Source organism: Lonchura striata, chromosome Z (genome assembly GCF_046129695.1).
Source record: "Lonchura striata isolate bLonStr1 chromosome Z, bLonStr1.mat, whole genome shotgun sequence".
Taxonomy (NCBI): Eukaryota; Metazoa; Chordata; class Aves; order Passeriformes; family Estrildidae; genus Lonchura; species Lonchura striata.
In genome coordinates, this window is record NC_134642.1 from 85,887,499 (window position 1) to 85,907,434 (window position 19,936).

General features: G+C 40.3%; 1 protein-coding gene across 1 annotated transcript in view; it reads right to left on the bottom strand.

Annotated features, from left to right (window-relative positions):
* Positions 1–19,936, bottom strand: part of RASGRF2 (Ras protein specific guanine nucleotide releasing factor 2) — a 100,401-nt gene that overhangs the window by 25,167 nt on the left and 55,298 nt on the right. The window contains exons 8-15 of the mRNA XM_077790451.1: positions 19,380–19,489; positions 16,504–16,622; positions 10,996–11,156; positions 9,950–10,016; positions 8,969–9,105; positions 5,860–5,942; positions 3,162–3,410; positions 2,480–2,868 (exon numbers count right to left, since the gene is read on the bottom strand). Of these exons, the coding sequence (XP_077646577.1) occupies positions 2,480–2,868; positions 3,162–3,410; positions 5,860–5,942; positions 8,969–9,105; positions 9,950–10,016; positions 10,996–11,156; positions 16,504–16,622; positions 19,380–19,489 (1,315 nt within the window). The remainder of the gene's footprint in view (positions 1–2,479; positions 2,869–3,161; positions 3,411–5,859; positions 5,943–8,968; positions 9,106–9,949; positions 10,017–10,995; positions 11,157–16,503; positions 16,623–19,379; positions 19,490–19,936) is intronic.

A 19,936-nucleotide genomic window follows, 5' to 3' on the forward strand; every position in this document is an offset into this window, starting at 1 on the left:
CACTACCTGATTTTGTCCCTTCCCCCTTACAAACTAGATGAATCCTCCTAGTTCCTAGGCTAGAAACCTTCTTCCCCTCTGAGAGGTGCATCCCATCAGGTGCCAGCAGATCAGATGTTGTATAGACCATTCCATGGTCCAAAACCCAACATTATTTTGATGACACCAGCCCCTGCTCCTGACAGGCAGACTGATAGAATGCTGCAGTGGATAACTTCCTGGTTAAAAAGGATTTTTTTGCTAAACAATAGGCAGCATTCTGTAAAAACAATGCCTTGGCACAATGAAACATCTAATTTATTATCAGGGCACTGCTACTTCATCAGTAGGGAGCAGACAACTTTTTAATCACACTTCCCTCACTTTGTATTTGGCTAAATTTTTCTTCTTTCCTCTCTTTAATTTTTGTTATTATAGTACAACCAACTAAAATTGAGCTACATTTTGCTCAGATTTACAGATCAAACTCCTCAAGACTGTAAGCCAGGCCATGAACAACCATTTCTAAATGTTAATTTTAGGAATTAAAAAAAAAATCATTTTTAAATTGCATCATTTTCTATTGGGTGTAACAGCAGTTAAAAAATTATTACTGCAAACTTCTATTCCAATTAAGAAGATCATTCACCTGTCCCCAAAGGAGAAATAATGTCCACTTCTGTTTCCTATGAGACTGGAGCTGCTTCCTTGCTTTGCCATCTGTAACTACAATGCTCCCACACTGAGGCTTTTATCAACCAGCTTCAGCCCTCTGGAAATAAAACCTGTTCCAAGAAAGAATCCCTAGAGGAAACAGGCATTTGCTCAGGAGCAATTAATCTGTTTTAGACTTGTGTCTTCTGGAGGGATAGCCAGGTGACATTCACACCACCTGGTACAAATGTCACCGATGTACTCAGCACATCACAGGCATTATTTATTTGGATTAGTGGTGGAATCTCCCTGGAAAATCAGCCTTCTATAAAAACGTGCTAAAACTGTTAGTTCTTTCTTTATAACTTAGTATTTCACTTCCTGCAGTACATGGTGCAACTCAAAAAACTCTCACCTCAGCAAACACAACTATCAAATACTCTCTTCTGCCTTTTCTCCTTACGCTGCACTCAAGTGAAAACAGACAAGGTGCTGTGGGTTGGGACAAGATGAAATTATTTAAGGTGCCTTCCCACCCAGACCATCCTGTGCTCCTGTGACTTTGCCAAGCTGCTGTTCCTGGGAGGGACAAAGGGCTGGAACAGAGAGCACATCAGAACCTGGACCAGAGGAGCAGCAGTGTGGCAGGACTGTCCTCCCCTCTGTGCCACGACTGGGTGCAGGTATCAAGGACAGCCTGAAGGGCCCAAAGGGGTCATCCCCAGCCCCAGAAGGGCTCAGACCCCAGCTCAGACCAACAGCTCAGCCCGGAGAGCAGATGTGGGAAGAGATAAATGAAATACTCTTGACTGTTCCACAAACTGTCAAACACACACGAGTCACCACAGAGGCAGAAGCCTCCCACACCCTGAAAGTGTTTGAGACTTTTCCCTGGACACAGATTCCACAGATGCTTCCCTGGGATTGAGGGAAAGGATCTCAGTGTGTGCCCCACCAACAACTGGATGGCAAGATCCACTGAATCCTAAGCTGTATCATTTCTTCACTAGCTATAACATCAACACGTGCCTTTAACCTCGTGCTGTTAGTAGTTTTCTTTTTGTCCTTATTCCTGTGTAGTGCTAGTTTGTCTATATCTTATGCCTGTTAGTTTTCTGTCTATTAAATAAATAATTCATTCTCTAATAGACAGAATCAGCTGTTATTAATATACTGAAAATATCTCACTGGAAACAAAAAACCACTTATTACAATAAAAAATTGAGAGAATAAAAAGGTAAGGGAAGCAGCCTTATTAACAGTGATGCTACTCTGATGGGATCAATTAAAATAATGAGAGAAAATAATTTTTTAACAGAAATACAGAGAACAAAAACTTTGGCTAATATAACAAAATACCTTTGAAAACAGTACTTTTCTGCAACCACATAAATTCTGAAGACATTGTAAAAATCTCCAACAAAATTATGAGATGACAAGGAAAAGCTGAGAACAAAATCATTCATCTGAGGCATAAGTGAAGCCAACTACTTACAACCCAGAAAAACCTGAGTTGTGATCCAGCATGTGAATTGAGAGTTCACCACTCTGAGCGATCCCTACAATCCCAAAAAGGGGATTTGAAAATATATGTTTTGGGATATAGAATCTGTTCCACTCAACCAAAATAGGTGAAAAAAAAATTAAAGGTCTGCATTTTCTAAAGTTACGCTTTCTCTTGTTAAATTCATTCTCTAATAGACCGAATCAGCCGTTCCCAAGGAACTTGAGACCCAGGGTGGGTTTTGGGGTGCTGGCCAGCTCAGGACAGGCCTGGTCAGAGGGCAGGGGTGACCCAAAGCCCACGGGCTCTGGCAGCAGGCAGCACGCCGTGGCTGTGGAGTACCTCTGCGGATGCTCCTCCTCAGCTTGTTGCAGAGGTCCAGGCGCGGGTTCTCCAGGCTGTCCTCGGCCGAGCCGGGGCTCTGCTCGGGGGACGACAGCCCGCGGCTCAGGTCCAGCGGCGCCCGGCCGCCCGTGGGCGGCGGGGACGTGGCCGGGCTGTGGGCCGAGGTTGGGCTGCTGGCCATGGACGAGGCCGAGAGGTCGAGGGCGCCCACCCTGGAGTTCAGCGAGGAGGTCAGCGACAGCTTGCGGGTCCTGGCGGGCGAGGAGGTCCTGGAGAGCGAGAGGGGAGGAGGAGAGGAGAACTTGCGGCACAGGTGTGGCGACTTCCCGTCAGCCAGGTACTCCCCTCTGCTGTTCTGACTGGTGGCAAAGAACAGCTCCAAAGACCTGAAAGGCAGAAACACAGAAAGAGAGCACGGTAGCAAACACGGAATAGATTTAAGTGAAAACGCTTCCATTTTGAGCAAACACGGCACTGCACAATCTGTGTGACAGCTAGTCCTCAAAGCTTGGGCATATAGCTGAGACAAACCCTCCATGAAACTGGCGTCCTGTGTACACACCAAGAACCTTTCTCTTAGATCATTTACAAGCAGAAAACGATGAGAAAAACGCGCACGAGACGAACAACGACCGAGGCCGTGGTATGAGCAGGGCCCAGGGAGGCACACAGGGCTCACCTGACAGGAATGGAGGTGAAGGGACGCCTGTAGATGTCGGAGAGCTTCTCCAGGACCACGGCGGCGGTGGTGAAGATGCGGTAGGTGTGCAGGAAGGTGTTGAGGAAGTCGATGCTCAGGAAGCGCAGGTCCGTCAGCCGCTCCAACAGGCGCTCCACGCTGGCGTAGCGGATCTGGGGCACTTTGCAGGAATTCAGCGTTTTGCTGAAGCAAATATCGACGTCATCCCTGTGAAGACGGGCGTCGGATCTACACCAAAGTTAAATTTGAAACACTTTACCAATGAGTGATGGTCACGGCTAAGGTGATGGCTCAATTTGCAGCTTTCGTATTTTCCAGGCTCTGTAATATGTTATTATATAACGCTGAACTCCATAAAAACTGTCAGCAGCTCTCCTCACAGCTCAGTCACACAGAACAATCCTTTTCCAGCCCCAGAACCAAGGATACTGCTGTAGCTTCAGGCCCAAAAGGTGCAAACAACAAAAAGGCCCAAAAGGCCCAAAAAGTGCAAACAGCAGGGAATGGAGGGGAGCAACCTGGGAGGGTGTGACTGCATCACCTGGAGCTGGAGCTGGACAATTAACCCTAATATAGAAATGGACCAAAACTTATAAAAGTGTGAAAACCCCTGACTCAGAGTCCATCTTGGGTGGAGCCACGGCCAGGCTGTTGTGCTGCCCCAGGTGCATCCTTTGCAGGATCTTTAATAAATCCCTACTTTACTCCTGTAACTCTGTCTAGCCTTTATTCTAGGCAGACTCTCAAGGCATCAGAGGAATGGTTCCCCTTTAGCTGTTCCTATCAACATAAAGGCAGCAAATATTTACTCACTGTTGTGTTTCATCAATGCAGGAAAATGTTAATTTGTGGTGACAACTGCTTCCATAACTAAGGGAATTTAAATTTTGGTTTTGGCAAAGGCTTTATTCTTCAAAGCCTACGAAACTGTTAATCATGCTTACATTTCTGAAATGGAGCAAGTGGCAGAATTGTCCCCTCCTGTCTCTTTCAGGCTATTGTGGCCCATAGGTCAATATTACTAAAATCTCAGTATGGATAATTGTTTGCACTGTTTTCTGCTACGATCAAGCTGTATCTAAAATAAAGTAATGGATTCTGAACATTAACCCCTTAGCTTGGTTTAAGGCTTACCTACAAACTAAAATTAACACCTGCCTTCAGCTCCAAGAATTACTTTTTGTTTTAAGAGAAGGAAGAGGGAACAGCACAAAACACCACTAATTTCAAAGCAGAAACCAAGAAAAATCTTTATTTTAGTGAAAAAACCTAAACCAAAAAACAATCAATTTCTACTTGAACATAAAAAAAAAAAAGAATAATTTACATAGCCCTACCCATAAGGGGGGTTCCACTCAAATTCTGTTTTTTTTAGTTTGCAAATAAACAGGATGAGTACTAAGTAAAGCATCTTTCAATACACCCCATCTTCTTGTTATAAATTAGTGGATTTTCTCAGAAGAAAGATCAGATTATTCACAAAATTCTACACTGTGTTACATAAAAGAAACAGCAATAAAAAAAATCGTGTTTCTTAAATGAGGCTCTCTGAATAGTGGCAATTTTTTGTTTATACCATCCAATGACATCTAACTCTGGAAGTCAAACTGTGCTGCAAATCAGGCAAGTAAAATTTAAGGAGAACACCAAATTTGTGTCTGTTGTGATGCATGTTCTGTATGTTCTTCAGAATTAATATTCCTTTCTGTTGGCAGGGGGACTGAGGTCCTGCTGTACTTTGAAAGGGGACAAATGTACTTTTAAAACTCAGCAGGTGACAGGAGTTTTTACACACGGGGGAGTTCCTGGAATAAAGCTGCAGACAATAAAATGCCTTATTTCCAGGGATCAAAGGTTTATGCCCCAACAGTGCATTCCCAGATGCTTTCTCTCTTCCATTTCTAAGTACAAAGAGAAGAAACTACAGAAGAGGCATTTGAGAAACCAAGAGATGTGGCATAATAGTGAGAAAGGAAATAGTTTTATGTCTATCTCATGTTTCATTCACTTACATTCCATATATTCATTGGATTCTATGGATTCTAATAAGTAAAACTCAGGTAAACTGAGGTATGCAGAAGATTCAAACTATGTTAAAAATCTGAAATAATATACTGAGAATATCTCACTGGAAACAAAAAACCACTTATTACAATAAAAAATTGAGAGAATAAAAAGGTAAGGGAAGCAGCCCTATTAACAGTGATGCTACTTTGATGGGATCAATTAAAATAATGAGAGAAAATAATTTTTTAACAGAAATACAGAGAACAAAAACTTTGGCTAATATAACAAAATACCTTTGAAAACAGTACTTTTCTGCAGCCACATAAATTCTGAAGACATTGTAAAAATCTCCAACAAAATTATGAGATGACAAGGAAAAGCTGAGAACAAAATCATTCATCTCAGGCATAAGTGAAGCCAACTACTCACAACCCAGAAAAACCTGAGTTGTGATCCAGCATGTGAATTGAGAGTTCACCACTCTGAGTGATCCCTACAATTCCAAAAAAGGATTTGAAAATATATGTTTTGGGATATAGAATCTGTTCCACTCAACCAAAATAGGTGAAAAAAAACCTTAAAGGTCTGCATTTTCTAAAGATACACTTTCTCTTGTTAAATTTTTTATTGAAGGAACACAACAATCTATTTTGTTCTCTGTTGCACTTACTTGATCATGTGTGGCACTGTGACTTTGGAGTTTTCTTCAAACACTATTGTCATTAATCCATTGCACCTTATATTATCAATGCACTGCGAAAAATAAACATTGAAAACTGTTAAAATCACAACACTTTCCACATCCCTATAAGCTCAAAGCACAGCTTTTGCAGGGTATGTGCTGATTAAGACAAGGTATTTTTTACAATGGAAAGCAGTGATGCAAGAATTGCAGTTGACATGCTTCTCTAGCCTTTCCCTCTCAGGGTATTCCATTCAACAGCCTTTTCTTACATGATTAAGTATTTTGAGTTGGAAGTGATATTTCCTTTGAAGCTCCTTTGAAAGGGAATAAAACTCATTATTTCTACTATTTCCTCAAAGAGTATAAGCTTGAGAAATCAAAACCACAAGAACCACAAGAAAGCCTGCATGGTTTATACACCAAGAGGTACAGTAAAACCTAAACCTTTACTCTGTGCAAAAGACTAGTAGGGAATATAAAAACCTTCCAGAAACACATTTGTAAAAACAAATTCAAGTGGTGCTCCTTGTGAAATGCAGCTGTGAGGAAGCTGTCCAAGCTGCTCTCTGCAAACTCTTGTAATAAATGTTTTGGGCTGGGAATTATGGACTTTGGTGTGCACTTTTATGTAGCTCAGATGAGCCCAAAGAAGGGAGGGGAGCTGGGGAAGGAACTGGACCTGTTACCAGACATATATATATATATATATATATATATATATGAACTTATACATATATATGGAGAATCTCCTTACATCAGTATAAAGGAGTTTCAGAAATTATCACACACATTTATATTGACTTCAAGAATACAGGCAGACTTCAGGCTCTGGAACACTTCACAGCAGAGCTATGGTTGATATTGGATTGCTCAAACCTGATAATCACAGGCCTCTTCAGGTTTAGATTATATGTATAGCTATAAATTTAAAATATCACCTATGCAGTTTTATGCAGTCTCAATTCAGGATTTTAAGATTATTTGGAAAGTGCAGCTGCAGTAATTCACAGTATGATTTTCTCAAGTCATTACCTAAAAGCAGTGAGAAACACATTTAATAGAAGTACTCATATTTTCCCTATTTGACCTTGAAATATTTCAAGGAAGCCCTTAGCACCAATCATGGTATCAGACAACTTTTAAAATTATTATAATTTAGGCAAGAATGAATGCAGTAGCATTATTAAATGTTTTTTCCGTGGCAGCAAATAGCTCCAATAATTTTACATGTCAATGGAACAGTATAATTCCCTGAAAATCTGTTTTGTAAAAAATTCTTCAACCAGGTCTGTCTGTAAGACAGCAAGTTGTAGTCCATCCGGTATTTTGAGATTTTTATTTGCCTATTTTTATTCTTTCAAAAATGTTAATCCAGCAAAAAGTAAGTCAGAATTCTTATTTTTTAAGCAATTTCTCCTCATTATGATGATGATTCATCTGGAGTTGTTGCCAGCAATGATAGCAGCTTTGGAAATGCATGACAATCTATGCTGATATTCTTCTAATCAGCTATTTCTCTCTAAATTAATAGAGGATAGGACCTGAATTCAGAACTCTGAGAGATATATGTTCTTGTTTGTGTGTGTAAACAAAACACAAATAGCCTTGATTTAGCTATGGTTAGCTGGAAGTTCAGGGAGTTTTTTTGATTGCATTCAACTTCTTTCCACAAATAGATTACGACAAAGTTTGTCTATTATGTTTTTAATTTTAAAAAAACCCAACAACTTATCACTGAAATTTAAAAAAAATTAAATACCCTTTTTGCTCATTCACAACATAGACAGATCCTGCACACTGTCAGAATGCTCAGCAATTATTTATAATAGTTTGTTAGTATTTTTGGTGGAAAAAGGAGTTTATCCCAATTTCTTACTTCATTGTTGACATGATATGGTATTGTTTTCACACTAGGACTCTCAGGTGGTTTTTGATCTGCATGAAAATCATGAATAACCCTGAATAAAGTACTGTCCTTCTTCTTAAATCAACATATGTGTCTAGATAGGTCTCCTTAGACATACAGAAGCTTACCGCTATGTTTGTCTCTGGACAATTTTTAAATTTATACCCCATCTCTGTTTTTGAGAAACACACTTCCCTGGTGCCTCAAGAATTTCAAGAACAGGCAGCACTGATAGTTTTTCACACATAACACAGCAAACCAAAGGTGTCCAGCACCCCTAATCAGGCTGGTTTCCAGAAGCACAGAGTGAAGGAAGACGTCACCAAAACCAGGTGAGAAAAGGTCTCAGGTTGGAAAGGAGGGTGTGTATTCTGTCCCCATCTGTGAGAGTTGGGGCAGGTATCTTGTGTTCATTGGGCAGTTTATATTTATCTCTTCTACAATCCATCTCCCCTCCAGGAGATCTCTGCTGGTAATGGACTATCAATTATTAATTATCTCCTGTCCATGGCCACTGAGTGTCCCTGCATGGCTGAGAAAATTCCATCATCCATGGGGAAATGCCCTGCCCAGGGGAGGAGCCAAACATTCCTACCTGGATACAATCTGACCTGGGAACAGCACAGCAGCCTTTGCCCCCTGCATTCCCAGAGGAGCAGCTTCCTTCCCCCTGCATTCCCAGAGGAGCAGCTTCCTTCCCCCTGCATTCCCAGAGGAGCAGCTTCCTTCCCCCTGCATTCCCAGAGGAGCAGCTTCCTTCCCCCTGCATTCCCAGAGGAGCAGCTTCCTTCCCCCTGCATTCCCAGAGGAGCCCAGGCCCATCTCCCCCAGCCCTGGAGCTCCAAGGAAAACTCCCCCCTTGGGCAGGATCCTGCTCCAGCAGAAGCACAGCTGGCACTGCAGGAGGGCTGAGCCCCCCTGGGATGGGGCTGAGCCACTCCCTGACACACAGGGGACAGGGCTGCTCTCACTCTGCCATTGCTTTATTTTGTATTATTGCATTTGTATTTTTAATTTTCTAATAAAGAACTGTTATTCCTATTCCCGTATCTTTGCCTGAGAGCCCCTAAATTCCAAAATTACAACAATTCCGAGTAGGGGGTTTACATTTTCCATTTCAGGGGATGCTCCTGCCTTCCTCAGCACACACCTGGCTTTCCACAGCAAGACAGAAAAGCCCTGGGGTACCTGGCTGATGTCACTTGTCCACGCAGCTTTCTCCTGCCGTGACGGGGCCAAAAGGACAACAGTGAAAGGAGGAGCATCCGTGGGCTCCACTACCAGCTTGAAATCCAGGTGTCCAAACACCTGTCCAGAGCCTTTTGCTTTACAGCCAGAGGGGGAGGAAAAAAGTCACACCATGAAATGTCACAGCGTAAGATGAAGAAAACAGCAATTTCATTCACAATGGAAATGCTATAAAACATCTTTCTGATAAAGGGCAAAGCCAATTAAGTATCCAGCAATTCATTTGGTTATTCACATATGCCAAGTACAAAAATACTGGGATTTGCTCTTCAAGATAAAGTTTCTTGTAACAATTGTATGATAATACATCCTCACCATACCACAAGTATCACTCAAATTAGTAAAACTACTTTCATAATTCAAGTGCAAAACTTGACAAACTGCAGGATGGAAGACAAAAGGAGTAACAATAAAACCAGACTGAGGCCATATTTCATAATTCCATTAGAACAAGCTCACAGTCCAAATTTGTGGGGAGTCCAAGACAAAAAACTTCCCATTAATTCTTCCAAATCATTCAGCTCCTGTCTATTTCAGAAAGCTAATTATCTACTGCTTATTTAAGGCTTTTTTTCTTTTTTTTTTTTAATTTTAATTTTTTTTTTTTTTAATTTTATTTCCTGAGATGCTCTGGGTGAACCTGAATACAAAAGCCAGCAAATAAGTTGTCACATTTCTCCAGCCAACCCTCCTGAAAATCCAGTCAGGGGTGTTAACAGCAGGAACAAGTACAAAAAAACAGTGCCCCATCCAAGCCAGCATGTCCATTATTGGAACAGCGATTCTACTGGGTCAGTTTTACACTGTATTCTACTGGTTTCACAACAAGATATCTATTTGCTCTAATTAAAAAATAAAACAGGGTACTAATTTTAGGAAACTAGAAACTGTACTTACTACTGACAGCTGAATTTAACTTACAATCATCATCACTGGCTTCTGTCTCCTCGACCAGTGTGCACTCCATCAGAGACAGAACACCTCCTGTCTGTGGAAACAAAGCACATTTCACACAAATGTTATTTATTCCCATTTGTCATGGGTTTTTTTAAATGTTGACAGGCCTGACTATAACATTTCACATTACTCAGAGCTCTACGGAAATACATCAATTTCATGATGCACATTTTTTCCCTAAAGAACTAAACCCAAACTGATTAAATATAATGGCTTTCTTAATCCAGCAGATCAATAGTGCAATGCACAAAACTTCTTTCACTTTTACCACACTTTAATTTATGCCAAACACAGACTTGTTTGCGAGTTCCAAAAAAGTGAACTAGAATTTCGTATTTTCAATTTAAGTGAAATACACACGAGGTTTTTTAAAGGTTCCGTTAGACGCTATTTGTTTTGCATAAGCACTTGAATTACATAAGAGGTGCAAAGTGGGAAAGCACATCACCCTTAATAACCTCTTGGTATGCCAAACTAAAATTTGGTTATTCAACATAACCCACTCCATGAACTACCAACATCTCTTTACCCACTAGCCAGCACTATGAAAGACTGATTCTCAACAAATATAACGAGATTGTTCTTAGATGACATTTTATTTTAAGAGAACATGCTGTTCAGGAAAACTGAATTGACTTTGGAAATTAATTTTATTAGAGCTCTGGAAAATGTTCTTTGGCAATTCAGCAGGGTTGTACTGGCTGATTTATGCACTGAAAACAGAATTAAATTCAGTGCTATACACACTGAATTTATTCACTACTTCAAACAAATAGATACATCAATGCCTTGTTTCTAATCCTCAGTTTACCAGAATTAACTGGGTCCAATAAAAGAAAATTGGCTGAATGCTATTATTTGCAATGAAAAGACAAAGCACTTAAACATTGTGCACCACCCCACTTTTGTTTATAACCACTAATGCAATGCTCATAAAACAGCAAAATGCTGTCAGTTCACCAAAGATGTGTTTTCATTTTGAAAATTAAATCATAATATCAAGCCCATACCTTAAGAAGATGCAGTTTTCCTCCTGAACTTCTCGTACAAATTAGGAAGTGTTTTGTAAACAAGAAGCATTGTCTTTCTCCTTCTTTCTTCAAAGACAATGAGCCCAGCCGAACTTTACTCAGCTTTCCCCTCTCAACTGAGGGGACCTGGATAAGGGAACCTGGTAATGAAGGTGCAAAATTTAATGTTTGACAGTAATATTTAGTAGGCAGTACTCAAGTTAATTCACTGGATACTATTACATTAATTAACACAACTCTTCATTCCAGTATCAATGAGTATCAGCGTCTCTTAAGCACAAGTAAATCCCTTTTTTACTGCACAAGTTCCCTTTTTTTGTTATCATAAATAGACTCAAGTACAGTCTAGACTAACACTTGTGTGCATGGCAGGATTAGATCCAGGGCTGATTAGGCAATTAAGCACACTAAGAGGCCATTGATCAGAAAATGTGGCTTAACAGCAAACACCACTCTGACAGCCACTACACTTGCAAAAGACACAAACTGAAGGGATACAGAATGGAAAGAACATGGAAAAGTTATTTTTGATGGAAAGGAGTCTGTGTGCATGCCCGTGTGAAACGAAGCTGCATAATTGTCAGTACTCCACAGCTCATCTGAAATGTGCTACCAGTAAAACACTCCCGAACTAAATTGAACCTGCTTACATAAGCCTGAATTTTGCTCTGCAGAGCTGGGGACAGCTCTGCTTCTCTGCTGTTTCACATCTCCGTCTGTGACCAGCTTCTCCAGATTGATCCCACCGTGTGTGTCGCCTCCAAATTTGGAGCAGGAGTTAAATTTGGTGAGGGAGTGCAACTCCTCTGTAGATTAAACAGATTTCTACCATACAATTTGCTGTTGGCAGACAGGGCAGCCAAGAGACCTCCGAGCCTGCTTCCCACACATCTCGCCTCACTATTACCTTGAGACCAGCTCCAGCCATGCCTTGTTCCAGCATCAGGTACTCACACAGCTAAACCAGCAGGAAAATAGGTCTGGAGGCAGCTGACTGAGCTCCCTGACAGGAGCAAGGTCACAAAAGCACCAAGAAACCGATGATGCACAGGGAGCTGCACCGCAGAACAAGCAGCAGGAGAAGGCTTTGACCTGCCCCTTCCAGATATGAAATGGCACAGCTGCATCAAAACTCAGAGTAGTGGTGGCATCCTCACACAGTGCCAGCCTGACAGAATTATCCATGAATACTAGATTAGCAATTTTTACCTTGTGCTGTCAAAAGGATTATTGTTGGAACCCCGGTCTGGCTTAAAGATTTTTTTTTTAACTTGTGCTTTTAAAGAAAACTTCGTAGCTTCTTGTTGTTTGGTTTTAAGGCAGTTTATTGTAAGCTATTTAAAAGATTGGTTTTTTTGGCTATTGTGGTTTGGTTAGTAGCTTAGGTAGAGACACACCTTTGATACTTTTTATGTTTGTTGTTTTTTTTTTTATTTCTTTCTGTCTAAGGTTGTTATTTTTATATTTATATTTAAATAATAAATATATATTTATATTTATATAATATATATTATTTAAATATTTATATATTATATTTATATAATATATATTATTTAAATATTTATATATTTATTTTTATATTATGTGATACGTGTTTATAATTTTTAAGTATTTATTATTTATATTAAATGGTGTTTTTTTATTTTAAATTAATTTATAAGTGTTAATATTATTAAGAATATGGAGGTAAGGAAGAAGAAAGAGGAGAAATAGGACTGGCTTACATTTTTTTATTTTAAAATTTTTGATTTTTATGTATAAAGTAAAAATTTTTTTGTATAGGTGTTAAAATTTCCTTGTATAATATTAAAATTTTTTTCTCTTTACTTTGTAACTACTTCTAATATAATATCTAAACATTTGTGACTCTTTGTTCTACCATCAAAGTTGGCAAATCATTTTATGGCTCAAACCTAAAATAATAGTTGTTTCCAGCTGCCCACCAGGGTCTCAAACACTTCCAACCAGAGCCTGGAACCTCTGAAAATGTCTGAGGGATGTTTTGAGTTCCAACAGATTATCTTTTTCAAAGTTCACGTACACAATCTTAAATTAACAAACAAAGAAACTGCAGTAACTGAGAAAGGTGCTATTTATGTACATTTTTCCTACACTTAGCTCTCTCTATATATTTAAGTAGCCTTAAGTTATTAATATGCAAACTTTTACTGACATGGAAAAATACACAGCAGGAAATTTGCCAGAGAACAGTGTTCTCTGACAGACACTTCACATTCAGGCTGGAAGTGTGTAAGACAAGTTGCGTCACCAAAACAGAACAGTGGAGTTAGGCTCCAGAATTTTGCAAAGGAATTTGGAACATTTCAGATTCACTTACTTTCTGACCCAAACCCATAAATATTTATTGGCTGTTGTGCATTTCCCCTGGACAAACAGCCAACCTGCCTCAGCTGTAAGACAGGGAGGAGATGATTTCCACATGTTGAACAGTGACTTTCCCATGTTACACTGACTGTCCCTCAAGCCACACTGCAAGGCCAGCACATCCAAAACCACTCCCAGACAAAATTCCCAGGGTATTTTTAGTCCTAAAATTACATCTACACATTTAGGGTAGCAATATTCAATCTGTAAATTTTGTTTCTGTTTTGTTTTGTAGGGTAGTAGTACCTACAAATATGATGTGCTTATGGAAGTTTACAGGTAACTTTGGTTTATTTATTTATTTTTATTTTCATTAGAATGTTTTCAGGACTAACATGCTCTGTTCTTCCATAATGGGCTGAGTTTAAGCAATGCTCTTGCACAGAGCTGAAATACTGTTTAATAAGGTAAAAGAGAGCAAACCTCTCTCTAAAAGCAGAAAACAGAGACTGCATTTTCTCTCTTTCAAATCTGCAGAGAGGAACATATCTCCTACACATTCAGCGTGGCTGACACCAAGAAAGGACCTTGGGCATTCTCATCAGGCTTTAGTGGTTAACAAAATTGGGCACTGGCTCTACCACAGATTTCCTCTTAAGGGAAAAAAAATGATCACAACTGGCCAATGTACAGATGCAATGAGCAAGTGAAGCTAATTTTAAACATTCACTAACAGTATAGTTTGGACAATAGTGTAATCCCATGAATTTCTATCCAGCCATAAGCCTAAGCACGTTCAGCGCTCCAATGCTTCAACAGTCGCCCTCTCAGCCTTTGCTCAATCCAAAGAATAAAAAAGGCTGCATTTATAAACAAACCCAAGCATTCAGAAGTCTGCACTGAACTGTCTGATTTACCAACTCAGCCTGGCTTTCCCCATGCTGGAGGTTTTTGGGCTCTTTTACTCTTTTTTTGTTTGTTTTTACTGCTCAGAGGGTTAAACACTGGAAGAGATTGTTCATTTAGGGAGGGTGTGGAGTCCCTGTCCTTGGAAACAAAATACTGACTGGGCATGGCAGAAACCAACCTCCTCCAGCTGGTGCTGCTTTGAGACTGGAATGGGTAATTTCCAAAGTCCCTTCCAGCTTCAGCTGTTGTGTGATTTTGTGGTTATGGTATCTTTATCAGCAGAGGGACATTCACATCAGGGTGTCTGAAAGCACCAGAAGGGCTCGAGGTGCCCAGTTGTTTGGATGCCAGCAGATGTGAGACTCCCTGAGTCTCCTTCAGCCTCACAAAGAAAACATTCCTTGCTTGTTTGTGTGCCTGACTATAAAATGTCTACCTGAGGAAGAGGCAGGGAAAATCAGACCCCAAGAAACTCAAAGGAGAATTCACAATCTGCATTGCAAAACACTGCCAGGACCGTTCCCGTGGTCTCGACATGCACAACTCAACAGAATCAATCTCTTCCTAAAAATTTAAAGGCTGTAACATATAAAAAAATTGTAACTAACATCCAGAAAAAAAAAAAAAAAAAAAAAAAAAAAAAAAAAAGCCTTAACAAAGGTAATGGCATATCTCTCCTGTTTTAAGCTGGAAAAGAGGTTCCTCTGCCCAGCTATGCCAATCAACACAACAAATGGAAGCCTAACTGAAATGGACACCGCTGCCAAAGTGACCTTCCTTTTACTGTCAGATGTAAAAGGAAAATGGGCTCCATTACTTAATTTGCTTTATTCAGATTTCTGCCCTTGCACAGAATCGGAGGCAGTGGATGTTCCACCAGATAAGCTGATAAACTTTCTGTGACACACACTCCTGTCCACTATCCTCTGCCTGTGTGCCTAGAAATAAATCTGAATTTAATTTATTTACAGGGTTTGGTCTGGGCCTAACAAGCCAACAGTAATTATACAGATTGTAACAGTAATTTATACAGATTAATTCCCGCAGAAAAGAATTTTAAGTTTTACTGATGAAGCAGTGAGTACATAGGCAAAACATTACCAGTAAGTTTTAAAGGGAAAAGCCTGATAAATAAAAATACATAATTGTATTACATATAGTAATAATCTTGGAAAATAAACCCTAAAATTTAATTAGGTTTCATGGTACAAGTCAACCTAGGATAACCATGGCATTATATTTTTTTGGCCGTGGGTGCAAAACAACTTGGTTTTTTTCTTAAAGTCATATTCATAACTCTTAAAACACCTGAGCGATAACAAATGTATACATTTAATGAAGAATAAAGTAATTTAATAGGATTTGTAAAAACAATATTGTTAGTGTATTGTAAAAATAATACTGTACATTATTCAGAAAAATCATTGTTTGGCCACATAACCACAAAAGCAGCATAAAATGAATTTCAAAATGTACAGGAAGCCTATTAATTACCAGATGCAATATGGCCCCATCAAATACCAGATGTTCTGCTGAGGTTATCTGGGAAAGGTTTTGTGAAGCGATGCACCTAAATTATATTCCTAACTTTTCCTGAGTATATTTAATGCTTTTGAAAGGAGCAAAATCTGTCAAAATCCTGCACTATAGATCTGTAGTAATTGTGTACAAACCAAATAACTGTCTTCAAAAGATTCGAAAGTAAAATATTACATAATACATAATGGGAGAAAAATAAGCAGTTAAAATAAACACCACCATGCAAGATTTGTAACCAATTTGCAGTTCCTGGCAAAAATCTCTCCCTTATTTAAAATGGAAATGTTATTCCAGCAGAGTTTTTTGGAACTTAACAATAAATTCCACCTCTGCTGTAACTAATTTTCAACAGAAAGAGTTTCCAAAGCTGCCATCAATAGACAGAGAGGAGAAGAGTGCTGCTCTCCCCCTGCTCCGTCCCTTGGGAGGGGAGCACAGTCCAGGCAGAGCCTGAATCACAGTCCCACAGGGGCTGCTGGTTTCAGTGGTTCCTGCAGAACACAGCACAGAACTGAGGTCCAACCACAGCCCAAAATCACCTGTTTTTGGGGCACTTTGTGATTCACCCTGCAGGGACAGGGGGTAGGCTGAGGATGCTGACAAGTGCCCAGCGCAGCACCCAGCCTGACCAAGGCAGTGAGCCCTGCTGCCTTCAGTGCAGTTTTTTCCACGATTACTGGGCAGTATAATTGTGGCAGCAGAGGAATGTCTTACCTTGGCGTATAAAGGTTTGGCTGGTGTCTAGCAGTATGTCACATCCCTCCACTATGGTCCTCTCTATGGCCAGGTTCTTGCGGATGTTCTCCGTGTCACTCACCTCGTCGTGCATCACTCTGTTGGGGACAAGGCAAAACGCACTTTATCTCCCCAAAACATGCCTCACTCCTGCTGTGCCTCTCAAGACACAGTACATGCCCTTCCCCTGCTGCTAGAGAACACCCACCCAGTGCCTCCTCACTCCAGAGCAGGTCTCCTGCCTTTCTGCCTCTCCTTTTCAAAGCATTCTTGAGATCATTTTGATTTTTCAGCAGTGGAGCCAATTTGGCAGAATAGTGACTGCTCTTGAACACACCTGAGAGATGCCACCAAGCTGCAACACTTCACAGCTGATAGAAGAGAACTTAATGCCACAAACATGGAAGCATTGCCTAGAATTGTGTAGGGCACATGTAGATTTCCTCTCCATGGCTTTAGAGTCCCATTCTGTTCCTGCTGCATCTTTATGTCTCAGTGTATTAGTCCTTTCCTTTCCTTTTTCCCTCCCTCAATAACCCTAGCTTTCATATTTCACCACCTCCTTTCTATTTTTTTATAGCCATTTTTCCCTTACAAAAAAAAAAAATATATATATATATATATATATTTTTTTTAGTGGTGACCCCAACCCAGGAGCTTGTAAGATCTTGCAAAGATATTTTCCTGAAGTGGGACTAGACTGCACTTTCTGCAATCTCCTCCTCCCTCAGAACTACCTTAAAGGAATGGAAATGAGCCAGTTTATTTCACATTTATGGTCTCTACTGACTTTATAAGCAGAGAGGACCAGTTAGTCTCAGACTCCAGATCTGAGTGTTCAGTGGTAAATCAGCTGGACCAACAATGAACTCTGACTTATGCAATGAAGCCAGTCCAAAGGCTGACTTAGCTGCTCGTGCACATCTTCTACAACTAAATATTCTCCAAGCACATCTTTAGTGAATCGAGTATTTACATCCTGGAGTTCACCCATGGTCTCCTGTGTTCACAGCAGAAAACTGCCATTTCCCAGAGAGGAACAGCAGGTTTCTCACAGGGTGAGAGGAACACCTGATGCTGCTGTGACTGCTTGGATGCCCAGCCAGAAGGGCACAGTGGGCAGTGCAGAGCATCCCTAATCACCCCTGGCAGTACCTTCATGCGTTGAAGGACAGCTGACCACTGGAGAAAAGAGGTGACTTGATGGGGATGAAAGTCCTCAGGGCAACTGGAGGTGTGTGAACCAGCAACAGCCCCTCCTTGGGGCTTGCACCAGGTTATAAAGCAGGGAGGGGAAAGGGGAGTGGATTTCTCCACTACCAATGGAGAGGAACTGGGGAGTGGTTCTGGCTGTGAGGGATTGGGGTGACCACAAGTCAGGGAAAGCCAAGGGAGGGATCCCAGGCCCTCATCCAATGGCTCCATGCCCTCCATGGAAGCTTCCAGATGGATGGGATGGGAAGCAGGGTGACAGGCAGGGCATCAGGGAGGAGGCGTGGGAATCAGGGGCGAGTTTAGGGGAGATGGACAGCCCTGGGACCATAGGTACAGAGGGGGATACAGCAATAAAACACTTATTTCACATGGGCACACAGGCAGAACACAAACACCCATAGGGGTGCATGGGGTACAGAGGGGGATACAGCAATAAAACACTTATTTCACATGGGCACACAGGCAAGGTACAACCAACACCCATAGGAGTACAGAAGGGAATACAGGAATAAAACACTTATTTCACATGGGCACACAGGCAAAACACAACAAACACCCATGGGGTACAGAGGGGGATACAGGAATAAAGCAGTTATTTAACATGGGCACACAACATAGGCAAAATCCAGTGAACACCCATAGGAGTACAGAGGGGAATACAGGAATAAAACACTTATTTCACATGGGCACACAGGCAAAATTCAACACCCATAGGGGTACAGCAATAAATCACTTATTTCACATGGGCACACACAACATACATAACACAGGCAAAATACAACAAACACACATGGGGTTACAGCAGCAAACCACTTATTTCACATGGGCACATCACATATGCAAAATACAACAAACTCCCATAGGGGTACAGAGGGGGATACAGGAATAAACCACTTATTTCACATGGGCACACAACATAGGCAAAGCAGAAATACACATAGGGGCACAGCAATAAATCACTTATTTCACATGGGCACATCACATATGAAAAGTACAACAAATACCCATAGGGGTAGAGAGGGGAATACAGGAATAAACCACTTATTTAACATGGGCACACCACACAGGCAAAATCCAACAAACACCACACAACAATCTGAGAAAGGTCTGGGGATTCAGGGAAAAGTTTAATTGCACAGGTTTCCACAGGGAGCAAAAGTTCGCAGAATTTATCTTTCATTCCTGTTTATCTGGCATTATTTGAAGTATGTATGAAAGTCAATTTTCACGCTGGCATGCTAATATTATGATGCAGATGGAGAACTAAGTGCTTTACAAGACCATGATTATTTTAAATGCCCTTATCTCTTTAAATTAAGAAAAATAAAATTTCTTTATGTAAAGAAAACTGCACTGTTCATAACCAAGGAGTAGGTGGTTTCTATAGTGATTTCAATTCTCCCTAACCAAAATACAAGGAGGCACTTGGAGATTTAAATTTGCCAAAAAATATAAATAGAACAGACAAAATATTACACTGAGATATTTTTCTTATTTTTCATTATCTTATGTTTTGGTTTTGATAATTTTCTTTGAAATGCATATTTTTTTAAAAGAGCAAAACCAAATAAAAATAAAGACTTTTTCCTTTTCAAAACATTTAATTCAAAATTATCAAACATAAGGCAGAAAAATCTTACCTTGAAAGTTCTTCTAGTTTAGATTTAGCAAATTCAAGGCTTTTTCTCTCAACGTGTTCGTGTGGTGTGTGAGCCAAAAGTTCATGAAGTGTTATAATATATCTGGGAATCTTGAAACCAATAAGACATAATATCAGTAAATCCATATATACCTTCCCTCAATTTTAATAGATTATGAGCATGTAAATTTCTTTTGACATTGAAAATACCAGGTGACTTGTCTGCATTCAGGTAACATTCACATTGCACAAAAGGAGATGGAAGAATGTCCAGTATTTGACCATTAAAGGCCACAGGGTAACAAGGACCCTTCAGAGCTTTTAACCAGCAAAAGAAGGACCCTTCAGAGCTTTTAACCAAGTGGTGGTGCAGCATAACTGGCCTGACACAACAAGATTTATCTAGGAGGAGAGGCAACATTATGCTCATGTGGAAAGTCATCAGCAATGGCATAATAGCATTCCTCATCACACAGGACCATCTCCTTCCCTCTCTTGACCTGGCTTCAACTCAACCCAAAGAAACCCCACACTCATAAAAACTTTAAAATATACCAC